General features: G+C 38.8%; 1 protein-coding gene across 4 annotated transcripts in view; it reads right to left on the bottom strand.

Moving 5' to 3' along the window:
- FMN1 (formin 1) overlaps positions 1–24,980 on the bottom strand; it is a 452,412-nt gene that overhangs the window by 261,639 nt on the left and 165,793 nt on the right. For all 4 annotated transcript variants that reach the window (XM_082384941.1, XM_082384939.1, XM_082384938.1 and 1 more), the window contains one exon: positions 6,333–6,394. In XM_082384941.1, the coding sequence (XP_082241067.1) occupies positions 6,333–6,394 (62 nt within the window). The remainder of the gene's footprint in view (positions 1–6,332; positions 6,395–24,980) is intronic.

The following is a 24,980-nucleotide window of genomic DNA, read 5'->3' as shown; positions in this document are numbered from 1 at the left end:
GAGTGTCACTGAACACCCAAACAGTGTCCCACGGAAGGAAGCAGAGCTGAGAAGAGACACCCCGGTTAGAAAGGGGAACCTCCGGAAGAAGCTAAAAGGAAAACGGGGGAGGGGGGTGTAAATAACAGGGCTTTGGAGACTCTGAGTTACATAACCCTAAGGCTGAAAGGACACTGTGGTGGACAAATTGAAATTTTTTAAAAAGTATGCTTGGGCCAATAATAAAAATTCAAAGGTACTATTAGTATATGGCCTGGTCCGTCCCTCATTTTATAAATTAGGAAACTGAGTCCAAAAAATTGCCTGAAGTTCACATTGTTCTTCGTCCCCAAAGTAAGACCTCACTCCAGACCTTCTGTTTCTAGATCCAACATTCTTTCCATTAATGTTGCATTGATTAATAGAAAGAGCATCGGTTTCAAAGTCAGACAGATCTAGGTGGATTCAAATTCAGGTTCCCCCACTTACTAGTCTAGGACTTCTGACAATTCATGGTCTCTGGGAGACTCAGGTTTTGTCATCTATAAAATGGGGACAAATCTATTACTTTGCTTATATTTCTACATTTACTCTTTATGATACAAACACCAAATGCATAGAACAAAGGTGGGCACACAGTGAGGATTTGATTACATTTAGGTGCTAATGTTTTTGAATCATAGCTTGTTAGATATTTCAAAGAAATATCTATGCATCATCTATGTGCCAAGCACTTTGCTGGGTACTTTCAAAGACAGAAAAAAAACCTTCTCCCCCCAGGTGCCTACAATCAGATTAATAAGCAGGACCTTGATGGCATGAAAAGGTGATGAGACCACTCAAAGGATTTAACTTGAACTCAGAATGTGCCTTGTACACTGAGACAAGATTATACGAATCAACATAGAGCAGTTCAGAAACATCAGTTACTTGGAGGAAAAAAAGAATTATGTGAGAAACAAGCTATACAGTCCTCCTTCCCTCCCTCCCTCCATTCTTCTCTATTCATGGTAAAGCTCTAACAGGGGAACAAGATATTTTTCAAATTTATTTGACCATGAAATACTTTTGTCAAGGAGCATTTCAGAGGCTCACCGTTCAGTAGAATGAGCTTTGGGAAAGCCCGGTTTAGAGCCCCTGATATAGAGCACAGACACCGAAGAACAGCTGGAAGATCATGGAAAAGTCACCCTCAAAGAATAAGTCAAAGTCCCAGGGAAGTCCTTAATCAAAAGAGCCTGAGGACCACTCTAAACTGAAGCTGCCTAATTACAAGGAGACCTGTGCAGGGCAAAAGGAATGAGAAATAGTATTTACTGAGCATGTGTTGGTAACCGGGTATACGTCATATTGAACAATCCTAGAAGGGAGGCATCATCAAATTATCATAATTTAAAAAAAATTTTTTTTAATTGAGCTATAGTTGATATACAATATTTTATAAGTTACAGATGTACAACACAGTGATTCACAATTTTTAAAGGTTATACTCCATTTATAGTTATTGTAAAATATTGGTTATATTCCCTGTGCTGTACTATATACCCTTGTAGCTTATTTATTTATATTTTTTTTAGCATATAAAATTGAATTATTTATACAGATTATATTGCTTTACTGAGTTTTTTTTTGATTATAAAACGAGTACATATGCATGTTGAAAATTCAAGGAATTCAGAACTGCCTAATTAACAAAGAAAAAAATCCTAACCTGGCAACCACTGTAAACATTATGGGAAATAAAATTTTCAAATCACTATTTATGAGCCCACACAGGCGCACACACACAATTTTTATGATAGGAATCATACCGCTAATAGGCAACTTGATTTTTTTTACTCAATAATGTTTAATCTATCTTAAATATCAGTACTACATTCTACAGTGTTATGAGCATGTTTTTTTTTTTAAACATCTTTATTGAAGTATAATTGCTTTACAATGGTGTGTTAATTTCTGTTTTATAACAAAGTGAATCAGCTATACGTATACATATATCCCCATATCTCCTCCCTCTTGCGTCTCCTTCCCACCCTCCCTATCCCATCCCTCTAGGTGGTCACAAAGCACTGAGCTGATCTCCCTGGGCTATGTGGCTGCTTCCCACTAGCTTATTCATTTTATACATAATAGTTTGTACCTCTTAATCCCTTACCCATATTGCCCCTCCCCCCTTCCCTTTCCCCACTAGTAACCACTAGTTTGTTCTCTATATCAGTGAGTCTATTTTGTTAGATTCACTAGCTTGGCTTATTTTTTTAGACTCCACATATAAATGATATCATACAGTAATTGTCTTTCTCTGTCTGACTTATTTCACTTAGCATAACACCCTCTAAGTCCATCCATGTTGTTGCAAATGGCCAAATTTCATTATTTTCTATGGCTGAGTAGTATTCCACTGTATGTATATGTGCATGTGTGTGTGTGTGTGTGTGTGTGTGTGTATATATATATATATATCACATCATCTTTATCCATTCATCTGTTGATGGACAGTTAGGTTGCTTCCGTATCTTGGTAATTGTAAACAATGCTGCTATGTACAGTGGGGTGCATGTCTTTTTGAATTAGTGTTTTTGTTTTTTTCAGATATACACCCAGGAGTGGAACTGCTGGGTCATATGGCAGTTCTGTATTTAGTTTTTTGAGAAACCTCCATACTGTTTTCCACAGTGGTTGCACCAATTTACATTCCCACCAACAGTGTAGGAGGGTTCCATTTTCTCCACATCCTTGCCAACATTTGTTATTTGTGCATCAATAAGATTATTATTGCACAAATGCTGAAACTGAGAGAAGTCCCAGAGACATTGATTAATTTCCTAATGTCACAGTGCAAGGAGTTGAACTGAATCCTGACTCAAAAACCTGAGTTCTTTCATACTCTCGTCACACATAAAATAGTATCACACCTGGTTCTCTGACTACGATAAGACAAAGATCAACTATGTAGAGAAAGATTTTGCACAAGAGCTGTGATAGTGACTGTCAAACCTTGCTCCTAGACAATCCTGAAGGAAAAACTCTTCATTTATACCGTGGTAGAATTAGTTTTATCACATGCCTTAAAAGGGCAGGTGTGAACTATGTTTCTACCCAATGGCCATGAACTTGTTATGCAATGGCTACCACAAGCAAAAATTTCTCAAATAAGTATCTGTAAATGTAAGGTGCCACTTTTTCAAAAATAAAATCAGTAACACAGAATTACTCAAAACTGAAAACTGAACTAGATGATACTGAATATCATGAAGCGATCATATACTCTCTAAGGCAGAGTTCGCTAAATAAAGGGCATACTGGGCAAAATTTAAGAATTTTGCTGGTTATAATCATAAATGACATGAAATAGTCAAGCCATGGAAAATGTCTGACCTGCAACCACTCTCCTGCTGGAGCTTTCAGTAGAAAAGTCAGCCAAGTGCTTTGAGTTGAAGGTATATATAAATTGATGGAATTTGGAAATGGATTCATTCAAGTCATCAATAATTTTTTGCTTTTGAACTACAGGGAGACTATGTATCTAAGTTGCTACGCGTTTTGAAAAGCTGGTCCCAGGACCAAGCCCTTTCTAGAGCGCAGCCTTCCACAAATGTGGGCTACAGAGCATGCACGAGATTAAAACTCCAGACTCCCCATTTACAAGCCTTGGGACTCTGGGCTGAATGTTTCAACTTTCAATCAAATCACTTAAAGTGGTAAGGATTCCATTTTCCGGGTGGGGGAATTGAACAATTAAATGACTTCCCTACAAATCTATGGTCTAAAACAGAATAGCAAACTGAGTTTAGGTTCTCTGTTGAACCACGCTGTTTCTTTAAAGTCTATGAAAACAGTCTCAAAAAACTAAATGTCATACATATCAAATCTTGTATATGGCGATAGAATGGATCACTTTTCTTGTATCCTTTAAGCATGGAATCTTTCTTATTCTAGAAAAGCATTTTGAAGAAGTCCTGAAACACGTCTGACTTCTCCATGACCTGTTAAGTGGAGAAAGAAAATCTAACAGGCAATGAAGGCTGCAAGTGGAAATCCACATAAAGAAATGAGTAAGGAAACAGCTGCTCACCAATTATCTTTAACCAGTCCTGTGACAGGAGATGTGACTTTGTGCCTTTGTGGAATAAAACAGGTGCGATGGTATTATTCAGCGAGTACCCCAAGAGTACAGCCAGGCTGGGTTGTTGTTTTACAAATTTGTGTCTGTTCTGACTGGTTGGTATTGCTACCCACCTAGTTATTTTCTACATCTCCCAGAGAACAGGGATTCATGACAGCATAAAGGAGCCAGGCAGGGAAAACGGCCCACAATGGGGACAGTGGCAAACTAGAGAACACGTGTCCTGGTTGAAGTGACGTCTGCTCCTTAATCCCAGCAGGTTAAAGTTATACAGGAAAATAAGCCCAACATTGCCAGCTTTTCCAATTGTTTTTTAGAAGCAGCTAGAAATCTCTCCATATTTGAAACTATTCCTAATTGAATCTTTAAAATTCTCTGTTTGCCAACAAGACACTTCTCTAGGTCAGATGAGGAGTAAGAGTTGCCAGTTTCCTATCGAGAGCTGTCAGACTGCTGGACTAGTTCCCAGCTACAGTTCAGTGTACAGATGGGGTACACTGCGCCCCATCTGTACGCTGATGGCAGTAGCGTGCCATTGCCACAGGGTTTCAGCAACTTGGTATCAATCATCAATATGGGACTGTTTTTTTCTTTTCTTAGTTTACTAACAGCATTACAAGAACATAATTATTTCAGAGATACTTAAAACTGAAGGTATAATTAGGAACATTTTTTTTAACGTTTACTACTGTCAATCATATCTTGGTCTAACCTTTATTTTAAGTGGAGATCATGATCCCAATATACTTTTTCCCCTTCCATTTACTCTTCTCTTCCCCTTCTCCAACCTTCTCCTAGTTTGAGATGTGAGATCATGGGACTTTTGTGGAGATGAAAAGACATGAAATAATGCACAGAACATGCCTAGGAAAATGCCCAGCACAAAGGAAGAACCCGGAGATTGTAAGTACCTGTGGTTCCTGTGAATATTATTTAGCTGTCAAAGTCCTCCCAGGGCTGGTCTACAACTTGAGGAAGGTAGTGTTAACTCTTATAGCTGAGCTGTTAAAAAAAACTTTTCACAGAATCACTTCTGTACCACCCTCTTTAGCAATCTGCCTGTTAAATTAATCCCTACTTCAGCTTCTCCGAGACAGCTGAGAATCTTTTACACACCAGAACAAAGGAAAAAAGCGAGGTCTCTGTAAAACGTTTGGCAACAAAGGAGATAAGGGCCTCCCCCTCTCTTTGTCCCCTAGGAGTCAGAGGTACTTTTCCACTTTTTTGTTTCTGTGTGCAACGGACTCATTCTCTCCTCCAAACTACTTAAACCAAGCTGGATAAGGGTGGCCTGTATTCATACCCCGTATGACTTATTTAATGATCTTTTTGCTACCTGCTGTGACTTCATATACAATCCAGTACACCATCACAGTTATTTTTAAAAGGATATTATCACTTAATGGAAAGAAGACTATTTGATCCACAAACTCACTGACTTAGCATGTAACGAGTTAAGCACTATACAACTAACCAAGTTTGATTTGAATTGCACTAATATTCTCTCCTGAGATACGGGGGTCAACCCCAGCCATCAGTAAACTAGAAACAGTGCCTGATTCAATGTTTAGTTATGTGAAATTAAGACTCTGAAACTTCCTGTTACAGGCACAGCAAGCAAATACCAAACATACGGGAATGATAATGAGTGGGACAAAGGAAATGATCCCTCAGATTTTCTGGGCTTCACAAAGGAGATCAAGTCAGCAACTTCCATGCACTCCCTGGGGATATGGAACGGCTGGCCCAGGACAACTCTTCCTCCTACTAGGGCCACCTCCTTAAGTGCTTTAATCTGCTTGACATCACATTGCAGACATATGCTAAGCGACAGACAGATACGAACACATGGCTGGGAGGATGCCCAACAAAATAATTCGCACGGTGCACAGGAAACAATTTTTCAAAGCCTTCTTATAAACAGTAAAAGTCTAAATACTCTTATCTTCTTGCCTGCTTTCCAAATAAAACCATCATTTTCTCCAATCAAATCCTTTTCCCAAATGCATTTGTGGTATTTTTTTAAAAAACAATAGGAATTGAATTCTATTAAAAATGGAGTTCAAGGCTTTCATCCCCAGGATAAACTCAAGGCCCGGTGGCAGGTGCAAGGTGCAGATGCTGTCTAGGTAAATATGTCAACAAAAGCAGAGTATTTACTTCGGCACATGAGAAAACCAAGTTATCAGTCTCAAATAACCAGTTCAGTAGAATCAAAGAGATATACCTGCAGGTTTTCAATTTCTTCTTTGTGCTCCCTCTTCAAGTGTAAAATAGCAGCTTGGTATTCTGTAAGATCACAAAAGAAGCCAATTACAAAGAAGCACAAAATTCAAGTGAATATCTCCAAGATTCCAGAGGCCCTCCTACAAGTCAACTGAGTAAATAAATACCATAGTTTGACATTAACCTGATAAGAGATAATGAAAACGGGGGCAAAACAGAGCAAGAAGCTCAGAATAGAAGGGAGATTTACTCCGATTTAGCAAATCCTGAATTATGAGATGTCCCAAATTAAGCAGATCGGATAGGGTTAAAAAAAAAAAAAAAAAAAAGGTATGATAAGTGTTCCAGATAAAGACCAGGTCCGGTGTTTGTCTTTAAGGAGGAGTTAAAGCCCCACAGAGAACAAATACAGTCATGTTAAGAGCAGACACACAGGAAATAAAAGAAAACTTCTCTATGTGAGATTACAGAACTCTATTTTTAACTGTTTCCAAAAGAAAAAGAAGAAATCTCCATTTGAATAAGCAAGCACCCAGGGCTGATTTTAATCTTTAGATCACTTCAGAAAGTCAAGACCATTTGTCATGTGGATGAGAGACTCTAGGGTGAGTTGAGGTTGAAAGGAGGACAAAAATAAATTTCTGGTCCAATTTTCGTCTAAGTCTAATAATGTTTATTCCAACAATAAGTCCTAAGTGTACACAGGAACTCCTGCCAACCACTAAAACTACCATCCCCCTGGCAAAGCATGAAGCACCCGGGACGACTTTATTTCCAGCAGGACAACTAAGCATGTGGGGTCGGTCACAGCACTATACAGGCTGCAAAGAACCACAAAGCAAAACGCTAGAAGAAAAAATTGCTGTGGGATAAGTCGCCTTTTTTTTTTTTTTTTTTTTTAACACAAATGTGTTTGGGGCTGTGATTATGAGTAAGAAAGTCATTTAGATGTCATTTAAAAATGTATGAAAAGTCATGCTATTTCTTCAGATGGATTCCAGAAATTCAGGCATGAAAGTTTAGGTTTCAATTCAAAAGCCGATGACACACTACTATATATAAAATAGATAACTAATAAGAACCTACTGTATAGCACAGAGAACTTGTCTCAATACTCTGTAATGGCCTATGTGGGAAAAGAATCTAAAAAAGAGTGGATATATGTATATGTATAACTGATTCACTTTGCTGTACAGCAGAAACACAACACTGTAAATCAACTATATTCCAATAAAAAATTTTTTTAAAAAGTGGATGAGGAGAATCTTTGGGAAAGCTGTGAGAGACAGGAGTGTTGCCGTTGATAATTATGACTAGCCACACCACTACTCTGATGGGAAATGTGTTCCACTGAACTACGATCCCTCAGCAAGTTCTGTGGGTTCTACATCCAAACCCTACCTTCAATCAAACCACTTCTCACCAACCCCACAACCACCACTATGGTCCAAACCACCACCATCTTTTCCCTGGACCACCGCGCACCGCGGTAATATGCTTTCATTCCCACCACCACCATTAACTCATTCTCCTCACTGAAGCCTGAATGATCTATTAAAGGCATGAATTGGATCATGTCTCATTCCTGGCTTTCCACTTGGAGTAAAATCAAAACTCCCTGCTGCAGTCCATAAGGCCTTTCATGACCTTACACCTGCATACCTTCTACATGCCACCTTCCCCTCTCACTTCATGCCAGGCACATTGGCTTTCTGGCTATTTCTTGAACTTGTCGAGTTTTCTACCTCAAAATCTTTACTAATATTGGGGACAATAATGATGGATTGCATTTACTGAGCACTTACTATATATCAGGCCTTATCTAAGTATTTCATATGTATTAACTCATTTTGTCCCCACAATAACCCTATGATGTAGGTGCATTATCCCCATTACAGATGAAGAAACTGATGCATGGAGAAGCAGCTTATCCAAGGAAGCTGAATAAGTTGCAGAGCTAAAATCATGCATAATTCAATGGGTGAATGTATAAATAAACTGTGGTATATCCACAGAATGCAATACTCCTCAGCAATAATAAGGAATGAACTATTGATACATCAACAAAGACGAATATCAAAGGCATTATGCAGAGTGAAGGAAGTCAGTCTCAGAAGGTAAACTCTTGTTTAATTTCATTTATATAACATTCTGGAAAAGGCAAAACCATAGGGATGAAGAACAGATAAGAGAAGCAGTGGCCAGAAGTTAGAGATGGGCCAGAAGATGGCCAGAAGTTAGCCAAAGTTAGACTACAAAGGGGCAGCATACAAAGGAATTCTGAAGGTGATGTAACTATTCTCTGTTCTGATTATGGTGGTGGTTACATGAATCTATACATCGGGTTAAAACTCAGAATCAGAATTTTCATACCAAAAAGAAAAAAGTTAACTCTATAGTATGTTCATTTTTAAATATTACAAGTATTTAACTTTTCAATGTTTTCCCTAAGAGATTCAGCATAACACAAGAATACCTGTTACTACCACTTCTATTCATTGTTTTCCTAAGGGCACTAGCAGATGCAGTAGGACAAGAAAAAAAGAAAAACACATGTGCATACACACATATTTTTATATATAATAAAGGAAAAAATAAAGCCATTATTCACTATGATTGTGTATTTAGAAAATTCCAAAAGATTCTGCAGATAAAATGTTAGAATTAATATGTGAGTTTAGTAGAGTTGCTGGATATTAAATCAGTATACAACAGTCCTGATATTAGCAACAGTTTAACAAAGAACACTTGACACAGTACCTCTAAAAGCATAAAGTACTTTAGAACCTTACCAAAAATAGGTAAGACTTCATATGAGAAAATAGAAACACTATATTGAAATATATTACCAAGAAAGACACAGAAAGTGAGCAAGCCATGTTTTTGATAAGACTCAATATTGTAAAGATGTTTATTTTTCCAAATTGATCTACAGATTCAATGCAATCCCATTCAACATTTCTAAGGGTTTTTGTTTTGTTCAAACTTAAGGAGCTCATTCTAAAATGTTTACTGAAGCACGAACATGCAGAAAGCCAGTAAGGGCCAAGAAACTCCAAGTAAATATCAAAGTAAGACAACTTGCCTTACCATCTAACAAGAATTACCTTTCCATATCACAACCTAATTAAGGTGGTGTGGTACTAAAAGAGGAATAACAGACAGACAAATAGACTAGAGAGCCCAGAAATATAACATAAATTTATGGTCACTAGATATGACAGAAGTAGCACAAAAGATCTTTCTTTAGAGTAAGAGTAGTCTTTTCAATAACTATTGGCTGGGAGAAGTGGATATTCACATGAAAACTGGATCCCAACTTTATACCATATAATGAGCGGAACTGTAAGTATTTTATAAGATAACATAGCGTAATATGTTTATAGCTTCAGGGCAGGAAGGAATTTAGGATTCAAAAAAGCATCCCATATAAAGGAAAAAAAACTAATAAACTTGACTGTATTAAAATTAAGAACTTCTTTTCATCAAAATATGCCATAAAGAGAGAGAAAAGACAAGCCACGGAGTGGGAGAATACACTTGGAACAAATAAAGATCTAGTATAAATATATGTAAATAGTTCCTAAAAAACTATGGAAAATGAAAAATAGACAAAAATGTCAATAGACACTCTAAAAAGAGGACATACAAGTAACAGATGAATTGAATGGTGCTCATTCTCAATAGTAATCAGGAATCACGCTGGACAAAACTGACTGCTGGTGAAGATGTGGAGCAATGGAAACTCTCACACCCTTGTGGCAGGAGTGCAAACTGGCACAATCACTATGGAAAATGTTTGACATTTTCTAATAAGATTGAAGATATTCATACCTCCTTACCCAACAATCCTAGTCCTAGGTACACAAATGAAAAAACTATACAAGTAAAGCAAATAATATTAACAAAAGTCGGGATAATGGTGGCATCCAGGAGAGGAGGAGTTGAGTTGGGCTATGATGGAACAAGCGTGTTCACTGAAAAACTATTCTTTAACCTCTACGCCTTCTATACCATTTCCTTTATGTACACCTAACATTAAAATATAAGAAAAAAGGTCACTCTGGTTATAATAATTTTCTCATTTATCATATAAAGAATATCATGTAGGCATAAGAGAGTCTCTAGATGGATCAAATAAGAATAAAACAATTTAGTAAGTGTGCATCTTGTATACATATTGAGCCCTAACCTATATGATGATCAATATCTAAACCTTAATCAATTCCAAGTCTCTAAACAGTAAACAAAGGAAGCTTAGCTAAACCAACCTTCCTGCAAATCTGATGCCCCTTGGGAATAACGTCTACATCCTAAATAGAAATCGCATAGAATATATTTGGAAATGATTCATTTTGTGTAAATGGTACCTGTAAGGGTGTGACGGATACAGTTATGACTCATCAACAGACTGATGAAGATCGCTGCAAAGCTAACACCCAGTAAATCTTGATTCATCTCCTCCTCAAACAAGTATTTGTGCCAACAGTCCCAGTGTGACAGGTGGCAAGAAAACACACCCCCATTCCTGGGATGACAAAATACAATCTCTGGGCAGCACACAGAAGGAGGAAGTTAACACCCTCACTAGTGGAATGCTCACTTTGAGGGCTCATAAGAGAATGGTAAGAGAATATAAAGGTTACAGAATAACGAATCACGGTTGGTTGGTAGTTTTCAATTGTGTCTTGTTCGTGACCGTCCCCTCCCTCCACATGTTTTGGGTTTGCAAATGCCTTGGAGTGGACCAAGGCAAATCCTCCCTGTCTCTTGGGGGTGATGATGGGGAGGCAGAGGTCTCCATTCAACACGAAGGATGTTTTTGTTTCTTAAAAAGAGAACTTGGGAATTCCCTCATGGTCCAGTGGTTAGGACTCCGCGCTTCCACGGTAGGGGCCACGGGTTCAATCCCTGGTCAGGGAACTAAGATCTCGCATATCATGTTGCACGGTCAAAAAAAAAAAAAAGAGAGAAAGAGAGAGAGAACTCAACCCTGAAATTCAGTAGTTTGGGGATTCTATGAATGTGTGAAAAGGAGGAATAGAGATTTGGACTACCAGGGCTTGAAAAAGGCAGACTTCTTTGAAGCCTCATTAGCCCCAATGGAAACTAACAAATGGATTCAGATAATCTAGCCCACAAAAAAGATGTCTGAAGAATGTCTTTTAAGAAAATACTATATAATATGGAAAGACAGAAAAAGGAAAAGGGATCCTGACTGGCAGGATTCAACATTCTGGGGGAAAATAAGTAAGAACTTCCCTCCATAAAAATATAGTTCTTTCTAGTCAAGTACTTGATCTAATTGGTAGTGACCCTTTTTACTGTACAAACCTTTGTTTTTGATTAGCTCACAACAACAAAACGTCCTTTCCACCAGATACCATTACAGGGCTGTGTTCTCCACCTCACCAAGAGCAAAGTTAAAGATGATCTGTCTAACGTGGCGGTATGTGGGAACCACTGCTGCAGTTTATCACTGACTGAATGAGCTTCTCTTAATTACATAAGGGTATAGATAACGTTACTGAGTGCTGTTTCTCAGGAACTGTTCTAAGCACTTTACAGAGGTTAACTCATGCCATCCTCACATCACACAAGGTGGATCTTTTATCGAGGCTCATTTTACAGACGGGAAGACTGAGGTGCACAGGTTGAACAACTTCCCCCCAAACCACATGCTACCAATGCAACCACAGTACCAATGATGTCATTCAAGCCCAAAGAACCTGTGTTATTTCCTCCACAGAGTTTTTGTTTGCTTGTTTTGTTTCTTTGTGAGTTACTGTTGTTCTTATGGTTGGGTAAGCATCGTCAGGTATAAACAAAACTCAAAATGCCTAAGAACTTTAAAGGTTGTTGGCTTTACCCAATTACTAGAATCACTTGTAAACTTGGGAAATTTTTCCCTAACTCTTTAAAAGGGGCACGGGGTATGTTTAATCACAGGGAGGTTTGCTAAGTCTGGGGTCAACATGAACAGTGTGAGTCATGATGGATGGTTCCAGCAAGTTATGTGACTATGATTTGTCCATCTTCTCCATGGAGACTTCCAGGCCTGTAGTCACCAGTTTGTGGTTAAATCTGGTTTTCATTTATACTCTCTCTTTACACACACATCCTATATATCCCAGTCCCTCCCTACCATACACACATGACACTGGCAAAACTGGATTATGCACACAGCTGGGGAATTAGAGAATTTCTGATGTCCCCCCAAAATGAAAACCGCAGCTCTATTCCTGCCCACGGACTCTAACGTGTACACTGTGTGCGTCTCACATCGGCTTCACCCACTGCCTTATATTGTTCAAAAACACGTTCAAGTACGTACCTTCAGTTTTAAAGGACGCTTCCTCTGAATTATATTTGTAAACTACTCAGTGTTTCCAAAGTTTTGCATGCACACCAGTGAGGTCATTTTTTTTTTTGGTAACAGACAGCTGGACTTTAACAGCTGAATATTTATTTTATGTGCATTAGAAAAAGAAATCAAACTAGCACATAAAACCCATGCTATCATGAGTATTACTGCCATAAGACAGTGTTGATAAGACACTGTTATAAGATACAGCTTAGTCCCTAGATTAGCACCATCAGCATCACCTGGAACTTCTTAGAAATGCTAATTCTTAGGCCTACCCCAGACCTACTCAATAAGAAACTTGGAAGATGCTTTAACAAGCCCTCCAAGTGATGAGGCATGCTAAAGTGTGAGAATCACTGCTTTAAGAGAAGGTTAATTTTATTTAAGTAAAAACAAAGCAAAAAAAATCAATTGGTTTAAAGAAGAAATTTAAAAAATAGTAGAAGTACTATAAGTATATGCCCCAAATTAAGGAGCTGGTGAGACAGGCTGAGACCTGGGACCCTCTGCTGCAGTGCTTGCAACCTGGACAAATGTCTCCTCAAGCAACAGAACACAAAGAAACTAAAGGGACTAAAAATAACTGCATACATGCACAGTTGGGGCAAATTATGAACAAGATACCAAAAAGACCAAAAACCCAGTGGCCACTTCTAAGGAGTCGGGAGGAAAAGCAGGGTATTACACATGCACCCTGCACACAGCACCACCAAGGAGGTGGGGCCGACCACCCAGGCCACTTCTCCAGCCTGACCCGCCAATCCGCCCCTACTCTCACCCCATTTAAGGGCCAAGCTCATCCTCCCTCAGGGAGCAAGGGAATCTGTTACTTGTTTTCCCCTCCCTCCTGCTGCAGCAGAAGTCCCAATAAAGACTTGCCTGAATTTCTCATCTGGCCTCTGATCAATTTCTATTGATAAAGGAGGTCAAGAACCCTGGTCAGTAACACTGGTACATAATAAATGACATTTCGGAAAACATGCCAGTTACTGACAGATGAATAAACACGCAAACAAACTCATCCATGAATGAATGCAGGAACTTCCTCCAACCATCTCTAACGTTCACGATAACGGCGCTGGTCATGGAAGGCAAAGTCATCACAGACCATTTGCTCCAATATCTAAGAATAAAGTCAAATTTGAGCTCTCATATTTAATAAGCAAAGTGGGCGGCCTGGTCTGGGTGCACTGTAGCTTCTCCACATCAGTTTCCTCACTAGATGCCCATCAACAACACAGTCCACAGTAACTCTGCCATCTGGAAAAGGGATGGCTGTCTTGGTACCCATCAGAAACAGCAGAAACCAAGAGAACAAAGTGGGGTGAAATCAAAGTCAGCAGCTGCCAGCCGGTCCGCACAACAAGACAATGTCAGTACAGCGCCGTCTATCAGCGGGCCTTCAACAATCACACACGTGCTGGGAAACGTTTAATAAGGAGTCTAACTTCATTTTCTGATCTTTGACTGCTGACAGCTTCTTAAGCTTCACCTCTACCGTCTCCCCTGTGCCCCACATCTGGGCAATCTGATTAGAAAGCCTTTGACACTAGCAAGAAATTCGAACACACAAGCCACTGCCCGCGAGCAGAATCCTCAGCCCAGCCCTAACCGTCTCCACCCCGTGAACACCATAAACCCCCACGTATGCTAGTGATAAACCTTCCCGTGTGTGTGTGTGTGTGCGTGTGTGTGGGCGGGGGGGGTAAGAGAGTGAGAGTGAGACAGAGAGGGAGGATAGTCAATTTTGGCATCTGAATCAAATTTGGGGCAGGAGGTCCATCCTGCCTCTTCCAAAAGGATGAGGCCACGTAGAAGTTACGTAAATCAATGGATCTACGTACTATGTTGTTCTATGTACGTATAGAAGGGAGATGACTAGTTCCCATATCAGAAAAATACAAGATTTGACACTAAAAGGGAAAAATCCCATGAACTTAGGAATTATCATATTTCAATATCTCTCCTTGTTCAAGAATATTTAGGATGTTTTCAGGCAGAAATATAAAAATGCCAATAATAAAAGATGGGAGAAAATCCCAATTCTTCAAGGCCGCCAGTTTGCTTGGTAGCTCTTTCATCCCTGTGTTTAGTATCTCTATAAGCCTGGCACTGAACTAAGCACTGGGTATAAGAAAGTAAATGGGGCTTCCCTGGTGGCGCAGTGGTTGAGAATCTGCCTGCTAATGCAGGGGACACGGGTTCGAGCCCTGGTCTGGGAGGATCCCACATGCTGCGGAGCGACTAGGCCCGTGAGCCACAACTACTGAGCCTGCGCGTCTGGAGCTTGTGCTCTGCAACAAGAGAGGCCGCGATAGTGAGAGGCCCGCGCACCGTGATGAAGAGTGGCCCCCGCTTGCCGCAACTAGAGAAAGCCCTCACATAGAAACGAAGACCCAACACAGCCAAAAATAAATAAATAAATAAATAATAATTAAAAAAAAAAAAAAAGAAAGAAAGTAAATGGCACACACTTCTAGCCTTAAAAAGCTTCTCAAGGCGTACATCTTTGAAATGTCTAAGAAGGTTTTGGCACTTATAACTTCGGTATTCACTCATTAAGACTTTATTTTCTTAAACGACTTCATTCGATTTCATTCAGTTATTTTATATGCAGGTGTAGAAAACTAGGGCACCATTCGCAAATATGCATCCACTTCCACCTCCCCTTTCTGCTTGGGATGTAACAGAATACTTCCTATGGCTTTTGGCTTTGGTGAGCAGAACGTGAACTGACACGATGTAAGGAGCATTTACATTTGCTTGCACACAGTCTGGCTTGCTTCCTGCACTCCTGCTATTTCACAAGAGAAGGACATACCCTAGGCAGCTACTACTGACTCAGCCTGGGTCCCAGAGAGACAGCTGTGCAGACCTAAACCCTCGCCAGAGTCGGCAGCCAAGCCCAGTCTATGCACAGCCTTAAAGAGCCCAGTCTAGCTTAGCTGAACCACATTTGACCTTCATACCCATGCAAATAAATGCCTATTATTGAAAACTACTGGATCTTAGCATGGTTTGTCATACAGCATTATTGCAGCAATAGGTGATAAACACGTATGTTGCTTCCAGCCAAGTTTACTATTTAGAGGCTCATACCATTTTGGAAGCTTTAAATAACTGGAATGGAGTCTCACCAGCCAATATAGACAGAACAGGGCTTGGGGAAGAAGATAAATGGAGGGGGGAAAACACAACACATTTATATCCTTTAATACTCATAAAATGAGCTCAGAACAACAATTTGAGTCTCTTTGTCTTTGGGTGACGATGTAAAATACGTACAAAGGTCAGCGAATTTATGGCTATGTTTCTTTGACATTTACCTGGGTTCCCAAGGTAGGTATTCAGGACCCGGCACCATTTAATGGACAGCTCACCATGGGGAAAACCAGTCATTAAATCAAATTCTAGCTGCCAATGCTTGGATAACTTGCCTTTTCTCTTTGTCCTCTTCTCTTCCCCTTATTTTCTGTTCTGCTAAAATGGAGATACTAAGCCATTTTGAACTCCAGGAATACAAGCTCACTAAACTTTATTTCCCCCTTTCTATCTTTGTAGTTTTTTTTTAAATTATTTTTTTATTCAGTTACACATATATACATTTTTTTTTTAACTTTCTATTTTATATTGGAGTATAGCCAATTAACAATGTTGGGACAGTTTCGGGTGCACAGCAAAGCATACATGTATCCATTCTCCCCCAAACTCCCCTCCCATCCAGGCTGCCACATAACATTGAGCAGAGTTCCCTGTGTTATACAGTAGGTCCTTGTCGGTTATCCATTTTAAATCTATCTTTGTAGTTTTGAAAGCTACGAAACCAATCTACAGAGGCACGCAACCTGTCAGTATAAAATTTAGGCTGCAACTGGAAGTACCCAATGCCTGCCACTAGGTGGCAGTCATTACAGTTCCTATTGAAACTTGAAACTTGCTACCAAGTGGCACAGTAATGCCTTAAAGATTTGGGGGCGGGGGGCAGGGAGGAGGAGGATGGGCCAAAGCTGTGAAATGAACATTTTTTTCTTTGCTATGAAAGATGGACTAGCATGGATAGGGTAGCTGTATGAGAAAAATTAGAACAAGTAAGGGGCCTTTCCAACCAGGTTTCCAAAAAAGTTAAGTGACCCAATAGACTTCAGTTGTTATAGGTTCACATTTTTTAGTTCCCTCCTTAACCTGCACAGCAATGACATCTAAAGTAAAAAGCAAGAAAGTTAAGAGTCACAGGTGAGTACTAAAACAGGATGACATCTTGGAGAAACAAGAAATGGACTAGAGCAGCAAAGTGGTGCTCTGGGCCTGAAGTTCTGGGCCTGCTGAGCCCCAGTTCCAGAGGCGGGCAGGATGGCCTGGAGTTAGGCGACTGCAGAGCAGCGGGGCTAACAGGGCCCTCTGTGGGGCAGGAAAACAGCGCCAGGCTAGGCTTGCTGCTTAGAAAAAGGGACGAGGTGGGGTTCCTGGATGGTAAAGGGAACCTAGAAGTAGTTGTTGTCAACTGCTGCCTGGGGGCTTAAACAGGAGGCTATAGGCAGGGATTGAGACCAGACTCCCAAGCCCTGTCCATCCCTGTCCCCAGTGACTAGAGCTTCAAGTCCCTATCACCACCTTGGGCTGGGAACCCCAAAACACCATTGTTGGACCAACTTCTGGTCCGGGAGTCTTGTAAGAACCAGATGAGCCACGTGTAAAACAGACAAGTGTAAAGGGGAAGGGAAAACTTTCTTTTAAAAAAGCATCCTATATACCCTGAGCCTTCAAATGAAACTTCCAACACACATGAAGAAACCCTAAATATCAAGACAGGCAACAAAATCAACAACTGGAAGAGAAAATTATACAAATTTTAAATGTTAAACATTTAAAATATTTTAGTAATGTTTAGAATTCTTACCAAGATGAAAGAATAACAACCATTATAAACAATAATAGCACAGTAAGAAAAAATACATAAAAAGAAGTAACAATAGGTAACTACAAATTTAGAAATAACAGAAATGTAAAATATAGTCACTGAAAAGTTTAAGAGCTGGATAAACTCTGGCACAGTCAAGGAAAGAATTTGTGAATAAAAGATAATACTAAATAATTAACTAAAAATGCAGCATGAAACAAAAAAAGGATAATAAGAAAGAATTGCAATTAAGAAACTCTGGTCCTGATTAATAGATAACAAGGTAGACCATAAAACAGTACAGAAAAGAAAGTCTGTAAATAGAGGCATGCACATATGGAAACTAAATGTGAGAACTGACGGTGTACTGAAATTTGTGAGGGAAGGATAGACTATTTCTAAATCCAAATTTAAGAAAAATATTTATATTTCAAACCACACATGAGAATCAATTCCAGTGGATTAAAAATCTAAATGTGAAAAGCATGACAGAAAAAACTTTGGAAGAACATTAGAGTATCTTTATGACATTGAAATTCAAAAAGATTTCTTAAGCAAGACTTTTTTTAAAAAAAGAAAATCATGTTTTAAATTCAGTTTCACTAAAATTACCAAAACTATGTATGTTAAAAGATGCCCCTAGAAAGTGATAAGCCACACACATGGAGAAGACATTTGCAAAACATAGGAAGTACAAAAGATTAGCATCCAGGATAAACAAGTACTAGAAAGAAATGAGAAAAGCAACGAATAGAAAAATGGGCAAATGGATAGTACATTCATGGAAGAAGAGCTCCAAATGACTTTTTATAAACATATAAACAGACACACAATCTCACCTGTTCTCAGGACAATGCAAATTAAAACTACAATAGGATGCCATTTCACACCTAACAAACTTGAAAGTATTAAAAAGTCTGCTAATACTAACTACTGGTGAGGAACAAGAATGAGAATTCCACACTGCTGATGGAAGTATTAACTGTTACAATCACTTGAAAATTCATTTTGACAACATCTACTAAATTGAAAGTTACACATAAATAAAACCAGAAATTCTACTCCAAAATTTAACCCAAGTGGGGTGTTTACCATGAACACAAATGTTTAAAAGAATACTTGAGGAAGCACCATTTATAGTAGTGAAAAATAGAAATAAATTTCCATCACAGCAGTACCGATAAACAAATATTGAGTGATATATTCACTTGAAGTAGTACTATGCAGACATTAAAATGAATGACCTGGAGCTATACATACCAACACAGATTAATCTAGCAAATATAATTTTGAGAGAAAAAGTTGCCAAAAAATACACACAGTTGGATGCCACTTTTAGACTTTTAAAACACATAATTGTATTATACATTATTTAGGGATTTTATACCTAAGTATAAAGAAGTACATGGGATTAATAAACAGTTTCACATAAGGGGAAGGTAGAAGGCACACAGGAGGCTGCAAATGTATTTCTAATGTTTTATTTCTTAACGGAGGTGTTGGGTATGATCATGATCTTGAATGCAACTAACATCTTAGCCTTGAAATACATAAAGCAAAAACTGACAAAATAAGTTAAATGATAGGAGATAAGTAATACCCCTCTATTAGAAATTGTAGATCAAGCAAATAAACACATAGTGACTGGAACAAGTAACAACCCTGACTCTCTATATCCCAGAACCCAACAAAAACAACACATCCCCTTTTCAGACACATGATACATTCGCAAAAACTGATGATTCACAGAGAAAATTTCTCAAAAAATTTCAAAGTAATACTATTATACAGACCATGTTCACTTTCTATAATACAATTAAATTAAAATCAATAACAGGATAGACTAAAAAGTAAAACTAAAATTAGCACATCTAATTAACCAACTTGTGAAAATAAACCAGGTAACTAAGCAGGGTTTATTCCAAGTATGCAAGAATTATATAACATCTGAAAATTTATCTGTGATATCTAGCACACTAATACACTAAAGGAGAAAAACCGTCATATCTCAAAATCTCAAAGTGATACAGAATGACACAGAAAAGTATCATGATAAAGCTCAACAGGCATCCTTGATTTTGAAAAGAAAAAGAAAACAACTCTGAGCTAATTTAGAATAGAAGGAAATCAAATTCAGGACATCAAGAATTTTCCAGCGAACTTCATATGGAATAGTGAAACTTCAGGAAGCAAGATTAAGAATACCCATGGCCACTCACATTTCCCTGCATGTACTACAGGTCTGGGGCCATGCAGTTAGAAGAGAATGAGATGTAAAAACTGGAAAGGAACAGACAATACTAGTATTATTTATAATGATATGACTGTCAATATTTATATGGTAATACCATTTGTACAGGGTTTAGAAAACCCATGCTATACACTGTCAAGGAATACACAGATGACACCATTCACAAGTGACCTTCCTGTAGGTGTGCATGGAGCCCCACAAAAACCTTGGGAGAGTGGCTGGGGAGACGGGCAGAGAAATTGGATTAAGGGGGGTTACAAAAGGGGTCTCAACCCTGGCTTCACAAGTCTGAAGAAAATATGGCAAAATGTTTAAGTATAGATGATTAATATACAAGTGCTCATTCTACTTCCCTATTTTTCTATTCGTTCAAAATTATGCAGGATTCTCTTCTACAAAAGATAACGGATGTGTTCAAAAATCTCATATATATATATACTTTTTTCTACATAAAACTTGGTTTAAAGTCAGTGAGAAAAATTGCCTACCTCAAACAGAATGCATATCCAAAGTCCTAGTAAAAATACATTCCTCATGGGGCACCTACAAGCATTAGATGATTTGATTTGACTGAAAACTTTGGGAGAAGTTCTCCACTCTTTAGCTTGTTCTCCAATAAGTTCTCCACTCTGTAACTGACAGAGCCCTTTAAGGCCAACAAAAGGAACCTCAGGAGAAGGGGAGGTGAAGGTCAGTCTCTGGAGAGGCAGGTGAAAGCCAGCCAGCTTTAACTTGACTGGAAGTGGAATTTTCTAGTAAACCAGGCCAGACAAGTACCCAAGGGGGCAGGCCACCTGCCCAGGTTTCTAAGGGCAACAGGACACTTGTGTCTCCCACATGGTGGAAAAGTACTCCAAAATACAACATACTACACCTGCCACTGGGCTTAAGTGCCTGTAAGTATAAGGTCTTGATTTGCATTGCTTCTACCAGTCAGAATTTAAGAACTGATTTTTCATGTCTATATCTATTTTCAAGTCTCTCTCAATTCTAACACCAAAGATGAGAAAACCTATTAAACATATAGGAAAAACAACAAAATAAGAGTTTGGGATGGAAAACTGAGTGGCAGCTTCTCTGCAGGAATATAGTAAGAAGCAAGGTCACAGTGAGACCCAGCCCAGAAAAACTGGACAGCGCAACAGCCCTCGAGTCTAGCCCATACCTCCACAGGGTTGCCAGATTTAGAAAATAAAAATGCAAGATGCTCAGTTAAAAGTGAACTTCAGATAAACAGATCATTTTTTAGTGTCAGTGTGTCTCATGCAATATTTGGTACTTATACTAAATAGTTATTGTTTATCTGAAGGTCACATTTAACTGGACACCCTATATTTTATCTGGCAACCCTAGTCAGGATCTTTCGGCACTCTTAAGGGGAACTGTACACAACAGGCCAGGAATTTCTAAAATTGGAGACTACGTGTACACACAGGTAGAAAGAGAGTCACACTAGAATCTTTTAGCTAGCCAGAAACACTGGTTCTAGACATTTCAGTCTGGCTTGCTGTCTTTAAAATCTCCTGAATTTTGCTGTTTTAGTTTTACAATGGAAGTTTGAGTTTTGTTTTCTTCCCAAGTAATCTGATCTTTTCAAATGATTTTTCACTGAAAGTTACAGGAAAGTCAATTACCTGCTTTTCAAACTGAACACAATGAACAGTGACACCAAATGAAGTGGACACAACACACACAACACTAATGCACACATTACCTACCTTCCCTTCTCGTAGAGAGTGAGGAATACCATTGGTAAGAGCATTATGAAGACAAGCACACACTGATTCACAAGCAAAACACAGTTGCCCCTCAAACACACACTTCTGAAAAAGCAGTCACACCCAGATGACTACCTCTGATCTTGCTACAGTGTTACTACAGTCAAAAATCAGCCAAGATAAACCAGAGATACAACCAGCTTGCTTGTGAAAGCCAAACTTCTGCATCAGCCAACCAACTTAACCCCTCCCGGTAAAGCCTCTATTCGAGGGTTCTCAGCCTCGTCTACATGTTACAATCACCTGCGGAGGCTTAAAAACTACTGAAGCATAGATCCCAGCCCAGAGGTAGATTTAATTGGTATAAGATGCATGTTAGGCACTGGAATTTTTAACAGCTTTCCAGGTGATTCTGACAGACAGCCAAGGCTGAGAACCACGGCTACTGTTAGCATGTTCCTCAAACAATGATGTCTGGTGACGGCAGAAGGTGATGCCCATATCTAGACTGTAAAAAGCATGCCTCTCCATCTGCTGCTAACTCCAAGTTCTCCTCCATCCAAGCTGATGCACCAAGAGCCAACGCACAGGACTTGGGTTCTTCCTTGCCCTCCTGGAGTTCCCCTGAAATTTTAGCATCCAGAAATAATGTTCAAAGGGCAAGATGATATAGAAGAGACTGCAGATGGGAATAAAAATGGCAAGATCTTCTGGTCAATCCCATTTTACTGGTAAACCCCAAAGTAACCTGCCAGATTATCATTCTAGAAGTGCACCATCTGGGCAGCATGCAAAGAATATCAGCTCAATTCACAGAAATGTGCAGTTTTTTAATTGAAGTATAGTTGATTTACAATACTGTGTCAGTTTCAGGTGTACAGCAAAGTGATTCAGTTGTATATATATACACACACACATATATTTTTTCAGATTATATATATACGCACACATATATCTTCAGATTATTTTCCATTAGAGGCTATTACAAGATTTTGAATATAGTTCCCTGTGCTATGCAGTAAATCCTTGTTGCTTATCTATTTCATGTATAGTAGTTTGTATCTTTATTCCCATACTCTTAATTTATCCCTTCCCCCTTTCCCCCTTTGGCAACCATAAGTTTGTTTTCTATGTCTGTGAGTCTGTTTCTGTTTTGTATGTACATTCATTTGTATTATTTTTAGATTCCACATATAAGTGATATAACGTTAGTCTTTCCCTGTCTGACTTATTTCACTTCTCTAGGTCCATCCATGTTGCTGCAAATGGCATCATTTCATTCCTTTTTTATGGCTGAGTAATATTCCATTATGTATATACACATCTTCTTAAACCAATTATCTGTTTATGGACACTTGGGTTGTTTCCATGTCTTGGCTACTGTATTGTAAATAGTGCTGCTATGAACATTGGGGTACATGTATCTTTTCGAATTAGAGTTTTCATCTTCTCTGGATATATGCCCAGGATCGGGACTGCTGGATCATGTGGTAGCTCTATTTTCAGTTTTGTTTTTTTTTTAACATCTTTATTAGAGTATAGTTGCTTTACAATGGTGTGTCAGTTTCTGCTTTATAACAAAGTGAATCAGTTATACATATGTCCCCATATCTCTTCCCTCTTGCATCTCCCTCCCTCCCACTCTCCCTATCCCACCCCTCTAGGTGGTCACAAAGCACAGAGCTGATCTCCCTCTGCTATGCGGCTGCTTCCCACTATCTATTTTACGTTTGGTAGTGTATATATGTCCATGCCACTCTCTCACTTCGTCCCAGCTTACCCTTCTCCCTCCCTGTATCCTCAAGTCCATTCTCTAGTAGGTCTGCATTTTTATTCCCATCTTGCACCTAGGTTCTTCTGACCAACTTTTTTTTTTTTTTTTAAGATTCCATATATATGTGTTAGCATACAGTATTTGTTTTTCTCTTTCTGATTTACTCCACTCTGTATGACAGACTCTAGGTCCATCCACCTCACTACAAATAACTCAGTTTCGTTTCTTTTTATGGCTGAGTAATATTCCATTGTATATATGTGCCACATCTTCTTTATCCATTCATCTGTCGATGGACACTTAGGTTGCTTCCATGTCCTGGCTATTGTAAATAGAGCTGCAGTGAACATTGTGGTACATGACTGTTTCTGAATTATGGTTTTCTCAGGGTATATGCCCAGGATCGGGATTGCTGGATCATGTGGTAGCTCTATTTTTAGTTTTTTAAGGAACCTCCATACTGTTCTCTGTAGTGGCTGCACCAATGTACATCCGCACCAACAGTGCAGGAGGGTTCCATTTTCTCCACACCCTCTCCAGCATTTATTGTTTGTAGATTTTTTTGATGATGGCCATTCTGACCGGTGTGAGATGATACTTCATTGTAGTTTTGATTTTCATTTCTCTAATAATTAGCAATATTCAGCATCTTTTCATGTGCCTGTTGGCCATCTGTATGTCTTCTTTGGAGAAATGTCTATTTAGGTTTTCTGCCCACTTCTTGATTGGGTTCTTAGTTTCATATGATATTGAGCTGTATGAGGCTGTTTGCATATTTTGGATATTAACCCCTTGTCATTTACATTATTTGCAAATATTTAGAAATGGGCAGTTTAGTCTGGTAGCAAAGCTTCAGGTGCTACTGGCTGATACACCCAACTGACTCTTCAGAGTGAAACCCGGTCAGGAAACATACATCCTTCATCCCCACAAGCCCCAGTCAGAGGTTCAAGGCAAAGTCTTGATTAACTCTATTACAGAAATGAGATACTCCTTAAGTTTCTCTTCCTTCCTACTGATAAAATGATAGACCAAACCACAGGAAGTCATTTTCACTAGTTCAAAAATAAAATAGGAAAAGGATAAATTTGCCATCACAAAAGATAACATGCCTTCCAGATTTCTATGACAAATGAGAATTTTCTTGTTTACTGAGGAAATGACATTATCAGAAATAGTCTCTTCCTGCAAATTAAAGCTGGTTCAGAAAACCATACAAAACTTAAATCATAAAATCATGAAATTTTAAAAATTTTTATACAATTTTAAAGGTTACTTTCCATTTACCATTATTACAAAATATTGGCTACATTCCCCGTGTTGTACAACACATCCTTGAGCCTATCTCACACACAAGAGTTTGTACCTCCCCCATCCCTACATTGCCCCTCTCCCTTCACTGGTAACCACTAGTTTGTCCTCTGTATCTGTGAGTAAAATTACAGAATCTTAAAGACAAAATTTCAGAAGGCACTTAGACCAGAGCCCCTCCCTCAAAGTACATAGGAAGAAACTAATATCCAAATAAAATGACTCATTTGCTTTAGAAGCTCAGATCCACACACAGGTGAAAACACATTTTATAACTACAAGAGGAAAAGAAAAACACATGGCTATTCAGCAGAGCTCATATTTCCTGACT

The sequence above is a fragment of the Balaenoptera borealis genome, assembly GCF_965194805.1.
Source record: "Balaenoptera borealis genome assembly, chromosome: 3".
Taxonomy (NCBI): domain Eukaryota; kingdom Metazoa; phylum Chordata; class Mammalia; order Artiodactyla; family Balaenopteridae; genus Balaenoptera; species Balaenoptera borealis.
Note: the sequence above shows the minus strand (reverse complement) of the source record. Positions and strands in the feature narration are given on the sequence as shown.